This window comes from Physcomitrium patens, chromosome 1 (assembly GCF_059467195.1).
Source record: "Physcomitrium patens ecotype Gransden chromosome 1, ASM5946719v1, whole genome shotgun sequence".
NCBI classification, from domain to species: Eukaryota; Viridiplantae; Streptophyta; class Bryopsida; order Funariales; family Funariaceae; genus Physcomitrium; species Physcomitrium patens.
The window spans coordinates 30,198,295-30,222,126 of NC_143410.1; the positions used below are offsets into that span (position 1 = coordinate 30,198,295).

General features: G+C 28.1%; 1 protein-coding gene across 1 annotated transcript; it reads right to left on the reverse strand.

The window, feature by feature from the left end:
* Positions 1-17,490: 17,490 nt before the first annotated feature.
* LOC112292025 (E3 ubiquitin-protein ligase AIP2) lies at positions 17,491-20,041 on the reverse strand. Its single transcript, XM_024540109.3, has 6 exons — positions 19,962-20,041; positions 19,367-19,633; positions 18,769-18,991; positions 18,302-18,624; positions 17,955-18,164; positions 17,491-17,811 (listed from the first exon to the last, which is right to left on the reverse strand). Exons 2-6 carry the CDS (start codon positions 19,517-19,519, stop codon positions 17,662-17,664), a joined length of 1,059 nt encoding a protein of 352 aa, XP_024395877.1. The 5' UTR covers positions 19,520-19,633; positions 19,962-20,041; the 3' UTR covers positions 17,491-17,661.
* Positions 20,042-23,832: the final 3,791 nt, after the last annotated feature.

Genomic DNA, 23,832 nt, shown 5'->3' on the forward strand with positions numbered 1-23,832 from the left:
GTAATTGGTAGATTAAAAACTTGGCCAAATAATTGGCAATATGTTGCTATCATAGACATATATAATTATATAGATAAGAAATATTGGATAGAAGGTAAATATATGTAAATTTGATAATATCTTATAATAAAGCTTTCTAAAAGCTTCATAAATATTAGTTTGATTTTATATGTATTTATATTTGATTAACAAGTTAAAAACTTAGCCAACAAATTTACCATGTAATACACATGTTGGAAATTTGTGATATAAGTTGGCTATATAGTATACATATAGAAAATTTATCTTACAAGTTAGATATATGTTTTGTAAGTTGGACACATGTTGAAGGTTATATAGAACATTGCTATATAGATCTAATTTAGATAATATATAGAAATAAAAGTGAATATTTTTTATTCTTATAAATAATTTTTTATTTCTTATCTTATTTTCAGTGACTATTATTTTTTTTAGTGACTATTATTTTTTTTAGTTTTTAAAAATAGCTATTTTAATTTAATACTATATCATCTTTGAATGATTATTTATTCTTTTTAAGTAATATAAGAGTACAATGATTCAAAAAACTATTTTAATATTGACATATTTTAGAAAGAATGGTATATTATAGATTAATTATAGTGAATAATGACATGTGATTTGTATGGCAAATAAAATAATCCTTTACAGCTACCAAATGAGTCTAGATTGAAAAGAATCTATTAAGTAATTGCGGTGCTATGACTAATATAATTTGGACTAGTATTCAAACAATTTTTATTAATCTAGTATCTAATTTTTGGATTCTATCAATTAATCAATATTATAGAATTCAATCATCATTAGATTTACTGTGATAATATAATTACTAATCTAATAATATTATTAATGCTTACTAGCAGCTATAAAAGCATTATTCTTAATCACAATTCTTGGTATGGACATATTCTAACTTACCACACTCTACAACCTTCTAGAATTTTTTATAAATTTCTAGAAATTTTTAGATACTTATAGAATCTTCTATAATCTTTTAAAAAGTTCTATAGGCTTCTACAAGCCTCTTTAGAAGCTTTTTAAAAGATTATAGAAAATCCCATAAAAAGTACCATGGACTTCTGTAACATTCATTATAGTATAAATAGGAGTCTTTGGAATCACTTTTGCTATCAATTTCATTCTTTGTCTTTAATCTTGACATATTTCTTTATTAGATTCTTGTGTCCTTAACAATTCCTTGAACAACTATTAGATCCATTTTCTGTTCTTTTTAAGACAACATCACCTCTATTCTTTTTTATTGTCAAAAATCTTATGGCCAAATTGCTTTTGAACTTGACTATTATAAAACTACTATCTCTAGGCTAGGAAAAAAGATCACTTTTAATAGAAAGAATCTTAAATTAAACAAACCAAAGAAGCTCACTATAGAAGATGAAAGGGCAATGATTTGCTAAATCAACATTAGAAAGGCTGAAAATATTGTTGAGGTTACTAAAAACCTTAACATATTATCAATAATCTTGTATCAATCCAAACCATTCAAAATATTTTTAAGAAACGAAATATGAAAGCCATGGTGAAGAAAAAAAAACCACTACTATCTACTTGCTATCAAAAATAACACTTGGATTGTGCTATGAAGTACAAGGAATAGACTATGGAAGATTGGAAGAAGGTTATTTGGTCAGTTGAGACAAAAATCAACAAATTTGGATCAAATGGCAAAAAGTGGTTGTGAAAACAAAAAGGTCAATCCTTGATGACAAGAAGATCTAAAAAAAAAATTAACTATATAGGTAAAAATATAATAGTATGGGATTTTATGGAATGAAATGGAGTTAAGAGCATGGTAGAGGTTGAGAAGAGGGTGGATGCTCAGCAATTTGTGGAAATTCTTGAAAAACATCTGCTATTTAGCATTGAAAAATCTGGCATTTCTAAAAAAGAAGTGATTTTTCAGCAAGATAACGATCCTAAGTATAATTCAAAACTAATATGGAAGTGGTTTGATCATCATGGAATTAAAGTAATGAATTAGCTTTTCTAGTCTCCTAATCTTAATTCTATTGAATATCTTTGGCAGCACCTCAAACGCTAGCTCAAAACTTGGATGATAAAACCAAAGAGAGTTTGGAAATTATAGGAAAAAATAGCTATAGAATAGAATAATGTTGAAGTAGTTTTATACCAAAAGTTAATAGAAAGTATGTCTAAGAGATTGGAAGCAATTATCAAGGCCAAAGGAGGTCCTACAAAATACTCATGTAATTGGATACCACACTCAAAAAAATATTTCAATACTATTCCAAATTGGATTGGTCATAGCTCTACAATTACTTATTGGATTCTTTTTAATTTAGGCTCATTTGGTAGCTGTAAAAGAATACTTTATTTTCTATACAATTCTTGTGTCATTATTTACTACAATTCATCTATAATACACTATTCTTTCTAAAATATGTCAACATTAAAAGAAGTTTTTGAATCATTGTATATTGATTCTTTGATTCTTTTTAATTTATGTCCTTGATAGTTTGACAAGAAAATTAATTCACTATTTTTATTATATTTATAAGTAAGTGGATTATTCCACTCTTTTGTTGTGATTTAAAGTTGCAAACTATCTACTTCTAATTTAATATTTTTTTTCTTCTAACATTGATTCTTTTTTTAAAAAGAGTGAATTATTTTTTTATAAAAAAAATTATTTGGTATTAAAAGTTGTAAATTACCATCTTCTAATTTAAATTTTAGATTTTTTATAGTTATCTATTACAAAAATCAAAGAAGAAATTATGGATGCTACACTCAAAAAAAAAAAAAAAAAAAAAAAAAAAAAAGATTTGCAACTATTTCAATCTTTTATAAGCTTATTAATACTCTTAAGGTAGAGATTTTACATATTTCTAATATCAAGCATAGAATAATTATTTCAATACTTATAAAAGAAATTAATAATAATATTCTAAATCTATGCTAAGAAGTTGTACAATTGAAAGAAGCCAATAGATTAACCTTAAAATTGAATCCAGAAAGTCTTGTTATTACAAGTATGAAATATGCAAGCATAAATATGCTTATATTGTAAAGAACCTAAGCACATTACTCAACATTATCCAAAGAAGCAATACAATCACAAAATAAAGAGCATGGTTGCGAAAAAAATTAATGTATCAAATAATGAATGTATCAAACAACAATAAGAATTGTGTGGCTAAAATCTTATACAACATCTAATAAAGATCCTATCTACTATTTAAATCCTTTATTTTGCTTTAGAATAGATATTTTTTTAGAATTAAAAAATTACAAAGCCAATTATTAGATTCAAGAGCCTTAGCTTATTTTATAGATAAAAGCTTTGTTAAAAAATTAAAAAATACACTTAATCAAAAATACTAAATTTATGCATGTTTAAGTCATAGATGGTCATTTTTTTTTATCTTGTGGAAAGATTATCTATAAAAAAAAATATTTTAGATGTAGTAATGAAAAAATGACACAAAAAGTTCACTATAAAAAATAAGTAACATCTACTTTTAATATTAAGACTACTTAATCAACTCTATCAAGTAAAGATCTATACTAAAATGAATCTATAATGAGTATTTTTATATTATAATATGGCTTTTAGGTAAAAAAAAAAAAAAAAAGATTATAAGATAGAAGAGATTAATTAAAAATAATGTAATAATATACTTTAGAAGTATAAATAATAATTAAGGAGGTAGTAAAATTACTAAGAGCTAATGCTTCTTCTTTGCAAATTAGGCTTCTACTTAATTTATATGGCCATATATGAGGCAATTCAAAATAGATAAGAAAAATACTAATATAAATTTTTATTCAAATAAATTAAAATTAATTTGTAGTAAAAATTATCTTAAAAAATAAATAATTGATATCCAAAGAAGTGAGGTTGTGAATCAAGGTCAAAATTAGATCCTAAGATATAAAACCATAGATCTAAGATAATCTTAGATTTATTTGTTGATTGAAGAATAAAGATTGAAAAAAAAGGTTTTTTATAAATTAACTTTCAGTAATTTAAGTTTGTAATGACTTTATAAAGGTTTTTAAAAATTAAGATTGTTTTGGGATGTCTTTGGATTTTTGAAAAATAAATAAATAAATAAATAAAATTATACTTTAAATTTTTAAGTAAAATTAGTTGATAATCTATAAGTAAAATAATTTTTATTAAATAATTATTTTTATATTGAATGTATGTTGAAATTTTGAGCTTGATCAAATGTTTAATTTTAAAAGCTATTAAAACTTAGAAGTATTGGAGTCTCAAGAATTAGAGTTTAAAAGACTAGTGAGGAATTGTAAGAATTGTAGTTTTTTGCGGTTTAAATTGAAACAAAAATCCTACACTAATAGTTGACTTGATTTTCAACAACTATGTAAAGTTTAAAAGCTATTGAAAAATTAAATTAAGAAATATTGGCAATAAGAAATTGGAATTAAGATTGGAAAAGTAGGCCAACTAATACTTGAGCGGATTATAGGATTTAACTTTTATTTTGTACGTTTAGTATTCTTCAAATTATTTTTGCTTATTTTTCATTAAAAAATTAAAAGATGTATAAAATTTGAATCAAAATTTATAATTTAATTGTTAATTATTGAGTTTCTAATTTTATATAGGAATAATAAAAGATTTATTTAGGATTTAAGATTTTATTAGAATTTTATTTAAGATTTAGAATTTAATTAGGATTTTATCAAAAATTTAGAATTGTATTAATTTTTTGTTAAGATTTCATTAAGATTTATTTAAAATTATATTTGGATTTAGTTAGGATTTTTTTAGGATTTTTTTAAAATTTAATTAAGATATTTTTAGAATTTACTTATGATTTTAATTTTTAATATTTTTTTAGAGTTTTTATAAATAAAAATTATAATTTCTTTAGATTTTTTTTAGAATTTCTTTATGTTTGTTTCATAATTTCTTTAAGACTTCTTTTGGATTTGTTTAAGATTCGATTAAGACTATTAAGCTTTAATTAAGATTTATTCAAGTTTCTATTAGAATTTTTAGGACTTTGATATAGAAAATTCTAATTTATCTTCTATAAATGAGTGCTTCATGCATTCTCATGCAAAACTTCATGTAATACAACAATTCATAGTTTGATGTATACAAAAAAGTAAAATAAAAAATTAAAAAAAATGAAAGATTTCATTTCAAATTAGATATGGAAATTATAAATATAATATCATGTTTTTTGCACTCACATATTTGCTTGCTACTTTTTAACATCTAATAAATGATGTCTTTTGAGATTTTTTAGATAATTTTGTTATCTATTATCTAAATGACACTCTTATCTACTTTAAAAATGTAGAAAATTTTGAAATTTATATTTTTTATATATTACAAAAAATAAGAGATATTGGACTATATGTCAAGATAAAAAAGTGTACATTTTACACTCTTCAATTTAATTTTTTAGAAAACATTATTTCAAATGATGGATTTTTAATGGATCCTAAGAAAGTTCAAACTATCATGGATTGAAAGATTTCAAGAATAATAAAAACAATATTCAATATTTTTTTGAGATTTGTCAATTATTATCAAATTTTTATTGAGAATTTTTTTCAAGTTGCAGCTTTACTTATAATTTTGACTTGTAAAAATAAACTTAAATAGAATAAAAAAAACAAATGCAGCATTTGAAGCTTAAAAAAAAACTTTTATTTTTGTATCAACTTTTCTCAGACATTTTTTATAAAAATAATATATATCATACTTTGCTTTAGATATAATATTATTACAAATAGAAATAGGTAACGAAATTCATTTAATAGCTTTTCATTTAAAAAATATTTAGTAGCCAAAATCAACTACAAGATCCATAGCAAAGAAATTCTTGCCATTGTAAAGTCATTTTAAGAATGGCACTATTATTAAAAATAAAATTCTAATTTAATCACCATATATATAAATTACAAGAACCTCAAGTGTTTCATGTCAACATGTGTTTAAAATTGTTGTTAAATTAATTGGATATCTTTATCAAGATTCAAATTTAAGATTCCTTATTAATGAAAAAAATAGCAAAGTTTATCAAATGCTCTTTTTATATGTTTATATCTTATATCAAAAGAAGAACACGCAGCTTTTAATTAATAAAAATAATTCTATTTTAAACAAGAGTAAATTCATCTTTGAACTATAAAATCAATATTAATTATTGATTCAAGTTTTTAAAGAAAATTCAATCATGAATGTCATCAAATCTTTTTATTTATGATATTAAGAATAATCCTTTTAAAACTCATAATATTTTTAAATTTGTATCCAAAAACAATCTACTCTATTTTGATGGATGCTTACTTGTTCTAAAAGATGATATATAATTATATTCTCTCTAAGCTTGTCACAAATTTTTAGCTATAGGATATTTTAGTTACAATAAGATCTTTGAGTTCATGACAAGAGATTTTTTGTAGCATTAAATATGAAAGATATTTAAAATATTTCTACAATTGTGTGATACTTATTTAAGATCTAAAATTCCTATCATCAAGTTTATGGACCTCTTCAGCCATTATCAATACTAAAACAATTATAATCTTATGTTTCTATCAATTTTATTACAAATCTTCAAATCTTAAGCTCATATGATTCTATAATTGTAATAGTAGATTTTTTATCAAGATATTAAATTCTTTTTAAAGATATTAAAAGTAGATATAAAATTAACTTTTTCTTTCCATCTAAAAATTAATAGAATATTAAGATAAGTGAATCAAGTTTTAGAGCAGTATTTGAGATGTACCATTGATTACCATCAAGATAATTAAAAAATTCTTTTACTATTGAAAAACAATTCCTATAATAAATGATACCTTCTTCTACTCAAAAAATACCTCCCTATAATAATTATGATTATCATCTGCAACTTGATACCTTTGATTTTTAAAAGTTAAAAATATTGCAAAAAAACATAATAAATTATTTATCAAATTTATAAAGAAAATTGAAGGTATAATTAAAAATAGATCAAAAAAGATAAAATATCAACACAAATGAATATTGCAAAGAATAATCTCAATTCTTTGTTATTATAATGTGGAATATTTTATATTTAAATAATAAGAAATCATATATATTTTTATTTATTTTAAATATATAATTAAATTAATATTAATATAATATTATTTTAATTTATGTATTTATTTGCATTAGTAGATGAATGGCCATTAGATTGACAATCAAAAAGATTAGATAATGAAGATTAAAATAAGGATTGAGTAGACTATGTAAAGTAGCTTCTCAACTAAGAGACATCTTGGAAATAATTAGAAGACATATAGTAGATATCTTGGACACATTTAAAAAATATCTCAAAAAAATCTTGGTGATATTTTTAAAGACTTGAAGTGACTTAAAAGAGTGAGTAAATGTACAATAGAATGTTGTTGTATTTTTCTTCTTTGGTTTATAAAAAATATAGATTTTGGATCTTGAATTGGTGTCTATTATAATTTATTGGAGTATTTTATTAGAATAAGTTTTTATAATAGTATTAAAAATAAGTATATTTAAGTGTGTATAAAAATTGAGGGCAAAAAATAATTAAATTAAGAAGAAACAAAGTGTTAAAACAAAGGGAGTCTGGTAAGTTTATAAGTCAAAGGCATCATTTTTTAGAGATAAGTACTTGCTATCTATAAGAGCTACAATTATGAAACTTTGAATGTTGTTGTTTTATCAAGTCAAAAATACAATCTCAAAGTTTTTAGATATTTTAAAATTTGGTTTAAGAGATATGCATAAAAAAAATAGTTGAGTGTAGGATTGGAAAAAAAAAAAATAATAAAAAAGATAACTTGGGAGATTTTCTTGCTACACATGATTTAAGTCATCAATAAATTTGAAAATTAGATTATGAAGAGGAGATAAAATTTTTAATTTATTTCAAAAAATTTCAAATTATTCTATTGATTTTATATTAAATTATACAAATTGAAAGTGATGAAGATTAAATTAGATGCAAGTAAAGGATTTTGGTGATAACTTAGTGCAAAAAGTACAAAAGATATGATAGAAACTAATTAAGACATACATAAGCAATAAAGATCTCTATAGCAAGAAGATTTATACTTTCCTAAATCAAAAATAAACTTCAAACAAACTTCTTCACAATATTGATAATAAAATATAATTACTTTGTTTTAATATCAAGATTAGTTATTTTTATAGTAAGTTAGATTATCACAGACTTGAACTATTTATTATTTGTGAATAAATTCAATTGCTTACTAATTATATTTATTAGATTCTATGAAGATCCATCATGTATTCTATATGTTTCTTCTTGAATAATACAAGATAGAAGATATACTAAAAAGAAAACAAATACATATACATATAATGAATAATAATCAAGAATTTAAAATCAAAGAAGTTTTATACTTTATATGATGCCAAAATAAGTTGGAATATCTTATGAATTAAAAAAGATGTGATATGAGTGAATGCATATAGAAGCTAATTAATATCTTAAAAATATAAAAGAAAATATTGATACTTTTCATTGATTACATCTTTCAAAATTAAGATGAGAAGTTAAACAACTTTTAGCTATAAAAGAAACAAGGTTCAATGAAGATTGCATTATATTTTTTAACTTTATTTGTGATATTTGAATATTTTTGGTACTATAGAAATATAAAATTAATACCCAAAAAAATTAATTAAAAAGACATCATTTATTAAATTATCCAACAAGGCATTGAGACTATCATAGCCTTCAAGATGACATAATAAAAATGAAAATCTTTAAGAACAAAATATTCTTATTTAAATAAATACATGAGACATAACACATTTGGTATCAAAACCTTAGAAGATATTCACAATATTTGGTGATATTATTGGAGATAGAAACAATCTTTCATAATGTGACAAATATTTAATTTGAAAGAAGTTACAAAAGCCTAAAGAATGATCAAACATTAAAGTGGCCTTTATATCCTAGTATGAGATACTATCAATGGTAGAAAAGACTAATTATTAAGGACGTCAATATCAAAGAACTAAAATGTCAATACACTCTTGTACCACTTAAAAAAATAGAAAATCACTCAAAGATAATATTAAACTAAAATAGCTATTGTCAAAGACAAAAATACTAGAAAGGCTTAAAATAAGATTAAGGACTAAAAAAGCTTTGACAAGAGTGAAAAAGACTTCATTCTTGTCTCTATATATATTCTAAACTAAGAACTATGTAGCGACGTCCTATAAGACCTCTAAAACGTGTTGAATTTGCAAGATATATATCTTAATTTATAAGACAAGTTTTTTATATGTAAGCCACATAATTAGCTTATTTTGCAAGCTACTAATATATAGTTAATTTATTAAACAAGCTTCTAACCTACCAATCAACATCAAATACATGGAAAGTTAAAGTAGTATCTATGAAGTTTTTAGAAAGCTTTTCTAAAAAATATTATGAAATAAATCTATTTTTATTTACTTGTATTTAATCATGTAGATAAATATTAGAGTAAGTATGTATGTCTATGACATTACCTCCTCTTTTGGAGACAAGTTTCATGAGGAGTAATCTTCATCTTTTATGGATCTTGTAATTTTTCATCTTGATTTGGATGAATTTTATTAACAAAAAGCTTCAACTTTCTTTGCTATATTTGTAAGTTTTTTTGCTCATTTCCATATATATTCATTAATACCATATGCATATAAATGAATAAGATATTCTATTCTATTTTGATGCCACCTTAAATCTAAGATTTTTTTCACCTTGAATTCTTGATTATTATCCACTTCTATAAGATGAGGTGGCATTTTTTTTTTTTCAAGATATTCATTATCTTATATGACTCAAGTCGAGACATGTCAAATGTGTGATGAAACTCCATAGACCTTCGTAGATATAATGAATAAGCAACAAGATAGACTTGTTCACAAATAAAAAAAGATTGAAGCCAACAATAGTGCAACTTATCATAAAGACAAGTAGTCTTAATATTGCAATGAAGTAGCCACGTCACCTATGTTGAATTGTGGTTATTTCTTGCAATAGGCATTTGTATTGATCTTTTGTGGTTCTTGAGTTCTCTTTAACTATACCTTCATTTTTCCATATAATTCTAACAAATAATTTGCTTAATATTTTGTTGTAGGATTATCAACTTTTAAAAAGTCAAAAGTATCAAGTTATGGATGATAACCGTAATTGATAAAGAAAGGTGTTTGTTGAATAGAAGAATGTACTGAATTATTGTATGCAAACTTTATCAATGGCAAAAAAATTATCTATTCATCTTGATAATAATTGATAGTATACCTTAAATATTGTTCTAGAATTTGATTCACCACTTTTGTTTGTCCATTGATTTGAAGATAAAAAGTCAAAGAGAGCTTTATATCTACCTTTAAAATCTTAAAAAAGATTCTTTAAAATCTTAATATAAATTGAGTCATCCTATTTGATATAATATCCTTAGCTAATCTATGATATCAATAAATATTGTGAAAAAAAAGCTTAGCCATTTTTTTACTTGTGATAGATTTTGTGTGTGGTACAAAATATGCCATTTTGGTAAAATGATCTACTATCACAAATATAAAATCATACAAATCTAAGATTGAAAGATCTATGATAAAATCTATAAAAATAAAAGATCATAGTTATTTTAAAATAAATAATGGCTGAAGAAGTCCATAATGTCAATGACTAGGAGTTTTGGATCTTGAATAAATATCATATGATTGTACAAAGTTTTTGATTGCTTTTCACATTTGAGTCCATTAAAAATCTCTAAATATTAGCTCCAAAGTCTTATTGTATCCAAAATATCTCGCTATTGAAAAGAATTGAAAAGCTTGAAGAATATATAATTTTATTTTATCTTTTGGAATAAATAGTTATCCTTCAAAATAGATTAGATTATTCTTGAACTTGAACTTAGAAATATCATGAGATTTAAAAGAATTATTCTTAATATTATAAAAAAAAAAATATCAAAAGACATATTTTATTGAATTTTCTTGATAAAGATTGAATTAAAGTCAATATTGATTTTATGGCTTAAAGATGAAAATGCTTTGGCTTTTAGAGAATCTTTTTTTATTGATCAAAAGTTGCATCTCTTTTTTCTAGTGTAAGATAACAACGTTGTCGTACTATAGTTGCTTATAGCATGTAAAAGTTAATATATATATATATATATATATATATATATATATATATATTATGTCTATAATTCTTGATAGAGATTAGAATGGTTAGTGAGTAAATTTAAAAAGAATTGATATAAGAAAATTTATTTGGAGGTTTATCTATTTTGATTATAATATTTATATTATGTAGGATTTAGATTTTTAGTATAAAACTTAAGAGAAGATTGGAGTCTAAAGATGAAAGTCTAAACTATTAAGAAGCTTATTGAAAAGGATGAAAGCAAGGTATGGTTGGATGAAGGCAAAGTGTGAAGATCTTCATTCCTATCAATCAAATGTCATGCCCAATGTGCTTCAAAGAGGCTGCCTGAGGCCTTATTAGAGATTAGGATTTTTTTTTGAGTTCATTTGAACTTTGGAGGCTAAGATCAGAAATTTTAAGTTTTTGGATATGGTTTGGATGAAAATTTTGTGTGATTTGGAGTTTTTATGAAGGAGTCATAGGTACTCAAAGTTAAGGTGTCAATTTAGTATCTATTGTCACTCTTTAGAATATAACATATGCTTACAAAGAGCAATGAAAGATTGACAACTAGAATTAGAGAGAGAATTTTTTTTGGCTATACTTTTAATATATTATTTGATGAATTCTAAGTCTAGATGAAGGAATTATAGGGTGCTGAAGATAGCATATGTAATTCAAAGATAATAAATGAGTTGTTTTATTGATAGTAATAGTTGGAGCCATATCTTGAGTTTTTGGATAAATTTTAAGCTCAAAATTTCTATAAATTTGTATTATTAGATTAAAAAGATATAAATCAAATTTTTACGATATTTTAGTACTTATTTTTTGAGATATGAAGAAAATTGCACACGGGTGTGTATAAGCAAGGATTTCAAGCTACTATTAGGATTTTGGCAATATCTCAAGATCCGTAACAAATTTGCAATTGAAATTTGTTTTAGTACTTATAGAAAGTATATAAATACTTTATGTAGAATTTTGGTTTGTTTGAACGGTCCAATTATGAAATATGAATTGTTGAATTTTAGAATTTTTTTTTCATAAGGATATATAAGGTTTTAAGATATTTTATCATATATTTGGATATCTTTTTTTTATACTTAGGCTTATGTATTGATGTTATTGTCCTAAAAAGAAAAATATTATAAATATAAACTTAAAACTTTAATATCTTAGACTTAATTGAGCAATTAGTGGCACCCAAAAGCCTAGCTCTTTCTTGAAGCAAACTCTTTTTACTCCAATAACATCTAAAGAAAGTATCCAATAAACCTTGTTGTTTTTCAGATTTATAGGTGATCTTGAAATCAAATCTTAATAAAAATATACTCCAACAAGCTTAGCAAAGATTCATAACATGTGTTGATATGAAATACTTGAGGTTCTTATGATTCATGTATACAATAATTGAATTTTAAGTGCCTCCTAAATAATGACACAATTTTTGAAATGAATCTATAATTGCAAGGAGTTCTTTATTATGGATCTCGTAGTTAATCTTAGCTACAAAAAATCTCTTAGAATAAAAAGCTATCGAATGGAACTTATCATCTGCTTCCATTTATTATAAAACAACATCTAAAGCAAAGTTTGATGTGTCTATTTCTATGGAAAACACCTTAAAAAAATCAATGTGATATAAAATTGGTGTAGAAATAAATGATGTCTTTAAGGCTTCAAAATTTATTTCAACTTCTTTTTTCTACTCAAGTTTGTCTTTATATATCAAATGTGTAATAGGAGCTACAACTTGAGAATAGCTCTTGATGAAAATTTGATAATAATTGAAAAATCTCAAAAAATATTATACATCTCTGATTATTTTTGAGATCTTTTAATCTATGATAGTTTGGACCTTCCTAAGATCTATTATTAATCCTTTCTTAGAAATGTTGTGTACTAAGAAATCAACTTAAGTAGTGTAGAATATGCTTTTCTATCTTTGCATATAATCTTATATTCTAAGTTTTTATAATATATGTCAAATATAAAATTTATATTTTTTTGTGTTCTTAGAGTAGATTAGAATATTTTCTAAATAACAAACAATAATATCATCAAAAAACTTACAAAAAATATCATTCATAAGATATAGAAAAGCAGCTAGTACATTTTTGAGTCCAAAATATATGGCATTATATTTGAAATGTCTATACTTAGTTTAGAAAGCAATCTTTTATTCATCTCTTTCTTTGATAAGGACCAAGTTGTATGCTCCTTATAAATCTATTTTTAAATAGATCTTTGCTTGATTGAGTTGATCAAAAAAGTTTTAAAATCAAAAGAAGAAAATATCCATTTTTAATTGTGATCTTGTTAAGTCTTTGATAATCTATGCACATCCATAGAGATCCATCTTATTTTGTCATAAATAAGATAGGAGCTGCTATTAGAGATTTCAAATGGAGTATGAAGTTTTTAGTTAAATTCTCGTCAATGTATTCTTTTAGTACAACCAAATTATTTTATAATAAGTTGAAGATTGGTTCAAATGGTAGTTGAATTCTTTCTTACAAATCAATTGAATAATCATAGGATTGATGCTTTAAAAGAATATGTACATTTTTTTTTTTCAAAAACATCCTCAAAATCTTGATACTAGCTAAGAATATTATATGATATCTTTTTACCATTAAAAATAGGTGTAGTATATATAGCAAAAGATGACCATTCTTTTGTAACATACATTAAAGCTCTTGTACATACCAAAAAGAATTTGGATATACTAGGCTTATCTATTTCTACTTCACTATCAAAATTTTGGATTAAACTACAAGAAAAGTTAAGATTATAAGAAATTTAATCTATTTGAGGGTTATATTTTTCTAACCACAATAATCCTAAAATAACTAAATTAAGAAGAAATCTTATCACATTAAATATTACTATATTATTATGATCTTTAATTGCTACATCTAAAAGAACAATCTCATTAATATCATCTCTAGAAGATAATAAATGACCATCTATGACTTCTACATGTATGGATTTAGTTTTCTTAATTAAAGGTATTTTTTGTTTCTTGATAAAGTCTTCGTCTATAAACAAATTGAGGCTCTTGCATCTAATAATATAAAGACTTTGTGATATTTAGGTCCTAAATATACATCTATTTTAAAATAAGATGAAGATTTTTAAAAGAAAATATGACCTTTATTAGGTGTTGTACATGATTCTAGCTGCACAATCTCTATTATGGTTGGAAAAATTCGTTTTCCAACACTTTGTCTTGTTTGGCAATTGTGCTCTTCATTTTGTGATTGCTTCTTTGAACAAGATTGAACAATGTGTTTAGTTTCTCCATAATATAGCATAAACTTTCTTAATAATGTCGTATCTTATCTTGCTCAATAAAAAGTTTAAAACATATTGTATCAATTTGCATTAGTTCCAGTCTTAATAAATAAGTTTCTGAAAACTTGGAAGCTATAATCATTACTTAGTTTATTTTTTTTCAACCAAGTCTTTGTTCTTCATGCCTTTCAAATAATTAATTGTTACATGCAATGGCTTGAAAAATAAATTATTTCAAAGATTCTACTGTTGGCATTGTCAATTACAAATCTTTGATATTATCTTTCAATCCATATCAAAATTGATTGATAAGAGCTTTGTCATTCCAATCCACATTGCAAGTAAGGTTTTGAAATTCAACAGTACATATGATAACTGACTGTGATCATTATCAAATTGATAAGAGCTTGGTTTCTATTATTCTATGTCAATCATTTTTTTTAAATATAATAATTAATATTTTTAGAAATGAATTCAAATTATAAAAGAGTTGTGAATCTTTTTTCATTAATAATATAAATCAAAAGATAGTACTGTCAAATAGAAGAGTGCCTATGAATCCAACTTAAGTAAATCCATTAGAATATTAGAAGGAATATAACCTTGAATAGAGCTTGACTTGTTGCAAAAATCTTTGAAATTTTGATCTCATTCTATTAAAATTATTGAGCATATCATTTAATATCCCTGTCATACTTGTAAAAGCAAAACTTCTTGGATTTCGTTGTGAGGTCAATCTACTTGCTTCTTTTAATTGCACAACTTCTTCATGTAGATTCTGAACTTCTTGTATAGATGCAGAATTAGTATTTCCATAGTTGGTATTGGTGATGTAAAAAATTTCAATCCTTAGAGTATTGACAAGTTTGAAAAGATCAATAATAGTTGCAAATATATTCTTGCTTCCACCAAGTATAGTATTGATGATTTTTTCTTCCATTTTAAACAACTTAACAAATCTTTAAGTCAAATTAGAAGATGATAATTTGCAATTTCAAATATCAAATAAAAATTTCGACAAAGAAAAGTGATTGATTTTTTTTAAAGAAAAAATCTTTGTTAGAAAATTAAATAGCTTATTTAAAGGTGGATAATCTACGAACTTCAAAACACAACAATAAAAGAGGGATAATCCACTCACTTCTAATACAAGACAAGAACAATGAATTAGGACTCTTGTCAAAGTATCAATACTCTTGTGCTACTCAAAAAACTAGAAAATCACTCAAAGATAATATTAAACTAAAATGGCTATTGCTAAAAATAAGAAGAATAGAAAGTCTTAAAAAAATACTAAGGAGTGGAAAGGCATTGACAAGAGAGAAGAAAACTTCATTCTTGCCTCCATATATACTTTTAACTAGGAATTATGAGGCAATGTCCTATAGGACGTCCAAAATGTGTTGACTTTGTAAGAAACGTGTCTTAACTTGTAAAACAAGTTTTTTATATGTGCGCCACATAGTTAACTTATTCGACAAGCTATTAATACATGATTAACTTCTTAACCAAGTTTCTAATCTACCAATCAACTATAAATACAAATAAAGTCAAAATAGCATCTATGAAGCTTCTAGAAAGCTTCTCTAGAAAATATTATGAAATAAATTTATTTTTTCTGTTTAATTATATAGATAAATATTAGAATAAGTATATATATATTTGTGATATCTATCAACAATCTTAAAAAAATAAAAAATAAAAAATAAAAAAATTAAAGTATATAGCAAATTTAATTTGTTGCATCTTTGACTTTTTCAACATATGATGACTATTCATAGAACTCATCTTGAGAAGGGAGAAATAATATCAGTCATAAATAATTACTTAATTAAGAAGTATTAGATAGAAAATAAATGTAGGTAAATTTAATAATATCTTGTGGTAAAACTTCTCAAAAGCTTCATAGATATGGACTTAATTTTATATATGTTTAATTTTAATTGATAGGTTGAAAACTTAACTAATAAGTTGATCATATATTGCATATGTTGGTAATTTGTGGTACAAATTGGCCATGTGGTGCACAAATAGGAAACATGTCTTACAAGTTAGATATGTAGCGTACATGTAAGAAACTTATCTTATAAGTTAGAAAAATGTCTTATAAGTTGGATACATGTTAGAGGTTCTATAGAATTTCACGACATAGCTCTTAATTAAATAACATGTATAGAGGCAAGAATGAAGCATTTTTCACTCTTATAAATGCCTTTCTTATCTTTAGTTTTGGTTTAAGAGACTATTTTTTTTTATCTTTGATAATACCCATTTTAATTTAATATTATATCATCTTTGAGAGATTATCTACTCTTTTCTAGATAACAAGAGTATATTGTTCATTTGGTTCTTTGTAATTCATATCTGTGATATCTTGTAACTTTTGCTCATGAAACAATAACCAAGGAGAATGCACTTATACAATCTATCATCAAGTTTCAATCAAAAGGCATTATGGATCTTCACAAAAGCTTTATTGCTAAATACTTAAAAATGAGATATATCTGATTTTTCCTTATGTCAAAGTTCAAACAATGTATTGTTGCAAAGTATGGCTTTAGTGGGGCACCAATTTTGGAGGTTAGTTGCACAACAGATGGCTTCTTCTAAGTATTTTACAAGTTTTGTATTATAGAACATACATTTAGTGGCATTAAACGATGTTTTGTTTTTCCTTTGTGCCATGTGATAAATTGTTGTTAGATGCCATGTGTAGCAAAATACTAATCAAAGTTAGAAGAGATATATTTCTTCCTTATATGACAAGGATTTTGAGCTTGTGTCATATTTTCGGCGTGTGTGTCTTATAGACCTTGCTAATGTTTAAATGTTATATAGATGTTTGGACTCCAAATTGTTTCAGACAATAGGCAGTCTTTTTAACATTTTGAACGGTTGTTTATTTTTGTGATAACTTTCTTACGTCAAAGCTCTTCAGCTGAACGACAGGTGCTTATTACTAAGAAACATAGGTCTCGAATTGAGTCATCACAAGCATTTAAATTCATTAGCGTATAATTAGGTATATATTAGATGCTTAGAGACTTTTGGCACGAATCTGTTACGAAGTAGTAAATATACAGAAAGAATGTTTTGTTAACCACGAGGTAATGACGTTATCACCTACTATTAGCTATGTTTTGTAAGTGTCTAAGCTTAATCGAAATGGCGGAGGGATCTATATGTACATAAACTCTCCACCTCTAAGTGCGTTCTCAGAACCCTTTCGCTCCTCTTCAGCTTCTCTGTCTCGCTCCTTCTGTCGCTCGTACTCATGGTCATCGGTAGGCATTTCATGCCGGCATATGGGGCATGAATTGTGTTCATCCTGCATGGACGAAAAGTAGAGCATTAGAAATTTTCATAGTAGTCATTTCGATCACAAACTATCTTGAATAGGAGTGGTAAGGAACCTGATTCAATTTAGGTAAAATGACGAGAGATGATAAGGTATATAAGAGCACTTCCTACCAGCCAAGGCTTGAGACAAGCAGGATGGAAGTTGTGCTTGCAAGGCATTTCTTGTAACTTGTCTCCTACTACCATGCCCTCCCGGCAAACAGCACATTCGGTATCCGCTCCTACTCTCTCAAGAAACTCCTTCGTAACTTCAACTATTGGAAGCTTTGCGACCTCCTCCTTAGATGCTGGGGGTGGACCGCGTGGAACACTGCCGATTTCCTATAAGCAAACAGAGCACAATTTTAGAGAGGACTTCTCATTGTAAAGGTTGCATCATCTACAGCGTACAGGCATTTGCAGGCTAACATATAATAGTCGGGATTGTTTGAAAGGCGGAAGTAACTAGCGGAAGTTACCTGAAGGGTTGCTTGAATGGCTTCTTCAAGCCCAACAAATTCATCACTGAGGGCCATGTTTTCTCCTGCATTTCTGTCATTGACTGTCTCCATTACGTTTAGAAGTTGTTGCGTCAGTTGTTGCATTGTTCGCTCCCGACCACCTTCCGCTTCTTCGTCATTGCGACCCTCGGCAGAAATAGCTTGCTCCCTTGCTGCCATTTGGTTAACCTGATCTCGAACTAAAGATGCGAGACGATTCTGGGACTGCAACCACTGTGGGGGTGGTGGTGCTGCTCCTCCTCCAACAGGAAACTGACCTTCAAATAAATAAGCTGGGGTACCTGAACATGACATGTGCACGAGGATTGTTAGTAACCATACATTTTCATGGTAATCAACCCATAATCAGGTCGAAATTAACATCCAAAGGCTATGGAATAATGGCAGTTGGTAAAACACCCCTCACTAAGTTAGAGAAAGCTTACTAGGCCCTGCACGCATTGCAGGAGGCACAAATTCATCCGTCTCCATCTGCTCTGCAAGAAACTCGTTTGCTTGTTTGACGAAACCGCTAATTTTTTTCTTTTCCTCGGGCCTTTTCACAACAGCTGCAGCAGATTCGAAAAGTAGAAGGCCAGCCACCCAAAAGGCTGTGCTGGTGAATCTTGTAGTCAAAAGTGTGGCTGCCCTGCACACTGCTCCGTAAATCTGCACACAAATGGAAGGGTACATGAAACAACGATTATTACAAACATTTCCTCCCTTGAGAATGTTCAAGGTTAAAAAATGCCCCGTCCATTGCTGCTGAACATAATGCAGAAAAGAGAAACAAATAACTGCACACGAAGCCTGTTTAGTGAAGCAGTGTATTTTCTTATGAAATTAAACAATCCACGGTCGATTTCTAAACTGAATAAGTCATCTTCCAACGGCAATTGCATCTCCTAAAATTGTATGATATCCTGGTGACAGTGTCTTGTGGGTCATTCCGAACTTAAGGTAAATGCTTACGAATTTATCAAACCACGCAGAAATTAGCGTAACCAGAAAGCTGTGACAGGAGAATTCGACATCGACACGTACTGAGTGCTGCTCTGCTGGAGTTGCTCGTACATAGCGTTCCTGGACAATGGTAGTTAGAGCTTTCGCAGCAACTTCGAACGTTTGCTTCTTCTGTAGCAGCTTCAAGTGCTCCGCCACTGCTACCTGCAGCAACTCTGAGTCCTCGTTCTTCATATCTCACACTCCTGTACCCCTTGCCGCACTATGTCCACCTCCCTCAGACTCTGCTTCGTATAGTTCTAGTCGCGAACAAGAGTGAATCTTGATCGAGAATAAACTGGGTCAGACCTGAAAAATCAAAAATTAATATCGCTCCGAAACTAAGAAGATCTCTAAAACTGCACTAGGCTCATCCTTCGAATTACCTTAGGCTTTTCAAAATTCCGAATGCAGATGCTCACGACACTTACAGTAACAAAAAGAAAGAAAGAAAAAACACAAGCACAGGCACGCACGCACAAAGACTAGGCTTCTCCCCAAGAAATAAGACTCAAACACTGACAAACACCCCTCACCAGTTCAATCTGTCGCCAAATTCCGCTGTAAAGAACACCCCATATTCAGAACAATCTATGACAATTCAATGCATCAGTATCACCACAGGAGCTTCAATTACCTCGGCAAATGGTACCAAATCCGGATTAGATAACGCTCGCATGTATGTTTAAGCTCCTTGACGATCGAAATAGCAGATCAAAGCTCGGCCACGAAGAATGCACATACCAAACTTGTGAATTTTTAAGACTGGACAAAGAGAGGAAGCAATTAGGGTTGAGAAGGAGAATGCTTGACGTCCAAGGAGATGCACTTTCGTTCCAAGCTTCGATGATGGTTCTGGAGCGGAATATCCTCGACGCCTCGCCTCCACGTATGTTATGGACCTTGAAAGTCTTCTTGTTCCGCGTTCACACCGACCTGTTCCTCTCCAACCGCGTCCGAAGTGGTGTGTCATTCAGCAGCTCCGAACTCACGCTCTTCAAGAGAAGAACCATCCATTTTCTTTCACCACTCCCGTAGAAGTTTCTATACGATAGCTTTTGGTCAAAAAGAATCACCAATAAAACTAAATAATGGAAACGGAAATGGAAATCATGAATTGCACTCAGCAACTCCAGTGGTCAAAGTATTAATAGGGTCACGTTTCATGATTTCTAAATACAGTAACAAACATGAATCAATAAATATCCTATTGTTCCCGCAATTAACTAAGTAGCTCCTAGGTTTCTTCAAACTACCATAACAAGTTTTACTGCTCGTACAGTAACCGCAATATTTCTGTTCAATTTTACTTCATAGAGAATGATTTTTGAAAAAACTAATTTGAGCGTTTTCGATGGAAATTGTGCAGTGAAAAGAAATTCTTTACATTCGTTAATTCTTTTCATCTTCGTATTAATTTCACATTGCCACATTAAAAGACAGTATGGGTACCGCGATCAGGACACAGTACATTCTCATTCTAGAATGTCATGCAATACCAGATATATATATATATATATATATATATATAAGCACTATATGTTGTTGATGGTACAATTGAAATTAACTTTGATCACCGTAATAGAAGCACCCACATCAAACCTGACCGAATTGTATTGGCCTCTTCATCTTCCTCATCAACACCGAGGCTACTGATCCGCATAGGATACCCATCGAGATCGGATATCCCCCCCTTTTGAATACGGAACCCTCAGTCAGAGATTCCAACAATGAGAAAGCATGAAGGGATTGGATTGTGCAGTGAACTCAGCAGACCTGGAGGATCAAACTAGGACGACGAGCACACCTGTTAATCCCAGAATTGAACTAGGCAGCAATTTTGAAGCCATTGTCCCTGCGACTAACTGCAACTCAGTAAAATCTAAGCTGTGAGCATCTCTCTCTCTCTCTCTCTCTCTCTCTCAGACCCTTCATAACGAAACTCTGTTTGTAGCGTAGGAATTCTCTTAAGAGTCGTTCACTCTTGGTCAAGTTGATTACCTGATACGTATCCTGATGGCGCTATGCCCTAACTGCTAGAAGTTTCTTAACGTCAAGGCAAGCTGTTCATTTTGTCCGCGCCTGAATCGGATTATTTAAATTCGAATAGCCGATCAAACAGAGTTGCGCTATATAGTCTAGCAACGATGTATTCTGTGGATACAGAAATTCATACATAATACGCTAGGATACATTCTCAACATTCTGCTTACATTTGTCGGGTTCTTTGATTGTTGTCTTTTTAGTGTCTATACAAGATTGCACAGGTTATAGGCCAAGCTTTCTTTCTAATCTCGTAACTATCTTCTCTTCTACTCTTTGTCACAAATATTCTGTAGCTATATACATAGTGTTTTTTGTTCTTGCTACGTGCACAATGTCAATTACTTAACTCGATTCTGCCTCTATTGGTTTCAAATTAGACGGCAGTTTAAACTAAGAGATTTGATAATTGAATGTATGGGCACATTTGCCTGCCGCTGATATCTGGAGGTTCGTAGATAACGCGGCGGAAGCATTCATAAAGGACACGGACGAACGATATTACCAGTTTCAACATCGATTGGATGCATATCACAAACGGGAAGCACATGATTACTCTCACGAGCTGCAAACCTCATGTTCAAAAAGCGCGTATTCATATTGCAGCTGTCAGAGAATGTTGAGATCATCCATGCGATCAATACAAGCTAGCAGGGCTAATTAAGAAACATCTCTATATCAAGTTTCTCAGCTGTGAATGCTATGGAGAAGATGTTGAGGCCTTCTGTCTTCGATTCCGTGATGTTGTTGATCGTTGTATTGCCGCATCCATCCAAATAGATCTCATGATTCAAATCATGAAGTTCCTCTAAGTTACCGAGACTCACTTTGATCAATGAGCAGCAATTAAGAGAGCAGAAATCCCCAAGCTAGATACGGTAATGCAGGAACTTAGGATGAGTGTCGCAGCAGGAAGGAGCGAGCAACTCTTCACACAAATTCTGCACCTATATCAATAGTCAATTTGACTATGGTAGCCAATCCATTCTTAACCACCCTACATTTCCTACCTATAGGGTTGGATATTTCTGCAAGTTTAGCATCCTATTTATGATGAGTTCTGACACCTTACTAATGACCAACTCAAAACTCTTCTATTAGAAATAGGTCTAGTGCTTTTCTGCTTAGAAATAGGTTCAGTGCTCTTCTAATTAGATATTGGTCTAGTGCTTGTTATGTTTACTATATTTTTGGTTACATAAAAGTATTGTAAGATGGAGTAGATATATTCCAATTTTAATGGCAGTTGTTGATTAGTTGGAGTAGAATTCCAATTTAGCATGAGTTAGTTGAATTTTGGTTATCTCATCTACACATTAACATCTATAGGTAGGATGGAATTTGGTGAAGCTTGATACTATAATTAGGTGCCACACCTCTCAAGTATGGAAGAAGATGATTCTTAATTTTATAATCCACCATTGATCAAAATTAGGTTGGCCTATACGTCAAATTTGAATCAATGAGAATCTTTGGCTAAAACATATATATATATATATATATATATATATATATATATATTTTTGATTTTGAGCCAAATTATGTGAAAACATTTAGAATTCTTTTATTTTTTTATTTTTCTATATGATGATATATATAACAAGAGATATATTTTGATATGGAATTCAGTAGCATATATAGTGGCTGATTGAGATCCTTGTCATAAAGATAAGAGCTTGATCTTTCTTTGTAACAAGATATAGATAAGATAATTATGTAGATAATTAAAACCATGGAAGTTTCTAGAATTGAAGTTAGGTTAGTGGACTAGGTAGGATCTACCATAGAACCTTCTAGAAAAGATTTAGGATAGTTATTTAAATAAGGCTCACCATCAAATCTTCTAAAAAAAGAATTTAAGGTAGTTATCTAAGTGAAGTCTACCATATAAGAACATTCTAGAAAGTCCAAGGTAGTAGGACAAGGTATAGAAAGGATTGGCTAGGACCTTTTGAGACATTTGGTCAAATATGGCTTCGAACTCTTTCTCTTAAAAAAATTTCGTTCTGCATCTTTTTGTTCAGATCTATTCTATTTTAATTCAGTTTGCTTCATTTTGGCTTTCATACCCTATTTTTTTTAAGTCTGTTTAGTCTTGTTTTGATTTATTTTGTCTTATTTTGTAGTAAGGCCTTATGCTATTGTGGATTGGAAGGATCTTGGATTTTTGACATAGTCTGATTTTGTTTCACTGCAATTCTTTCTCAATCACTTTTTTCCAAATATGATCGTAAATATTTCTAAGAATGAATTCAAATTATAAAGAAATTACAAATTATTTTTCATTAAAGGTGCAAACTAAGAAAGAACACTTTCTAATCAAAGTGTGCCTATGAATCTAACTTGAATAAATCCATCAAGATATTGGAAGGAGTACAACTTTAGATAGAGCTTGACTTGTTGCAAAAATTTTTGAAATTTTCATCTTGTTCCATCAAACTTTTCAGGCATATTAATCCTTGTCT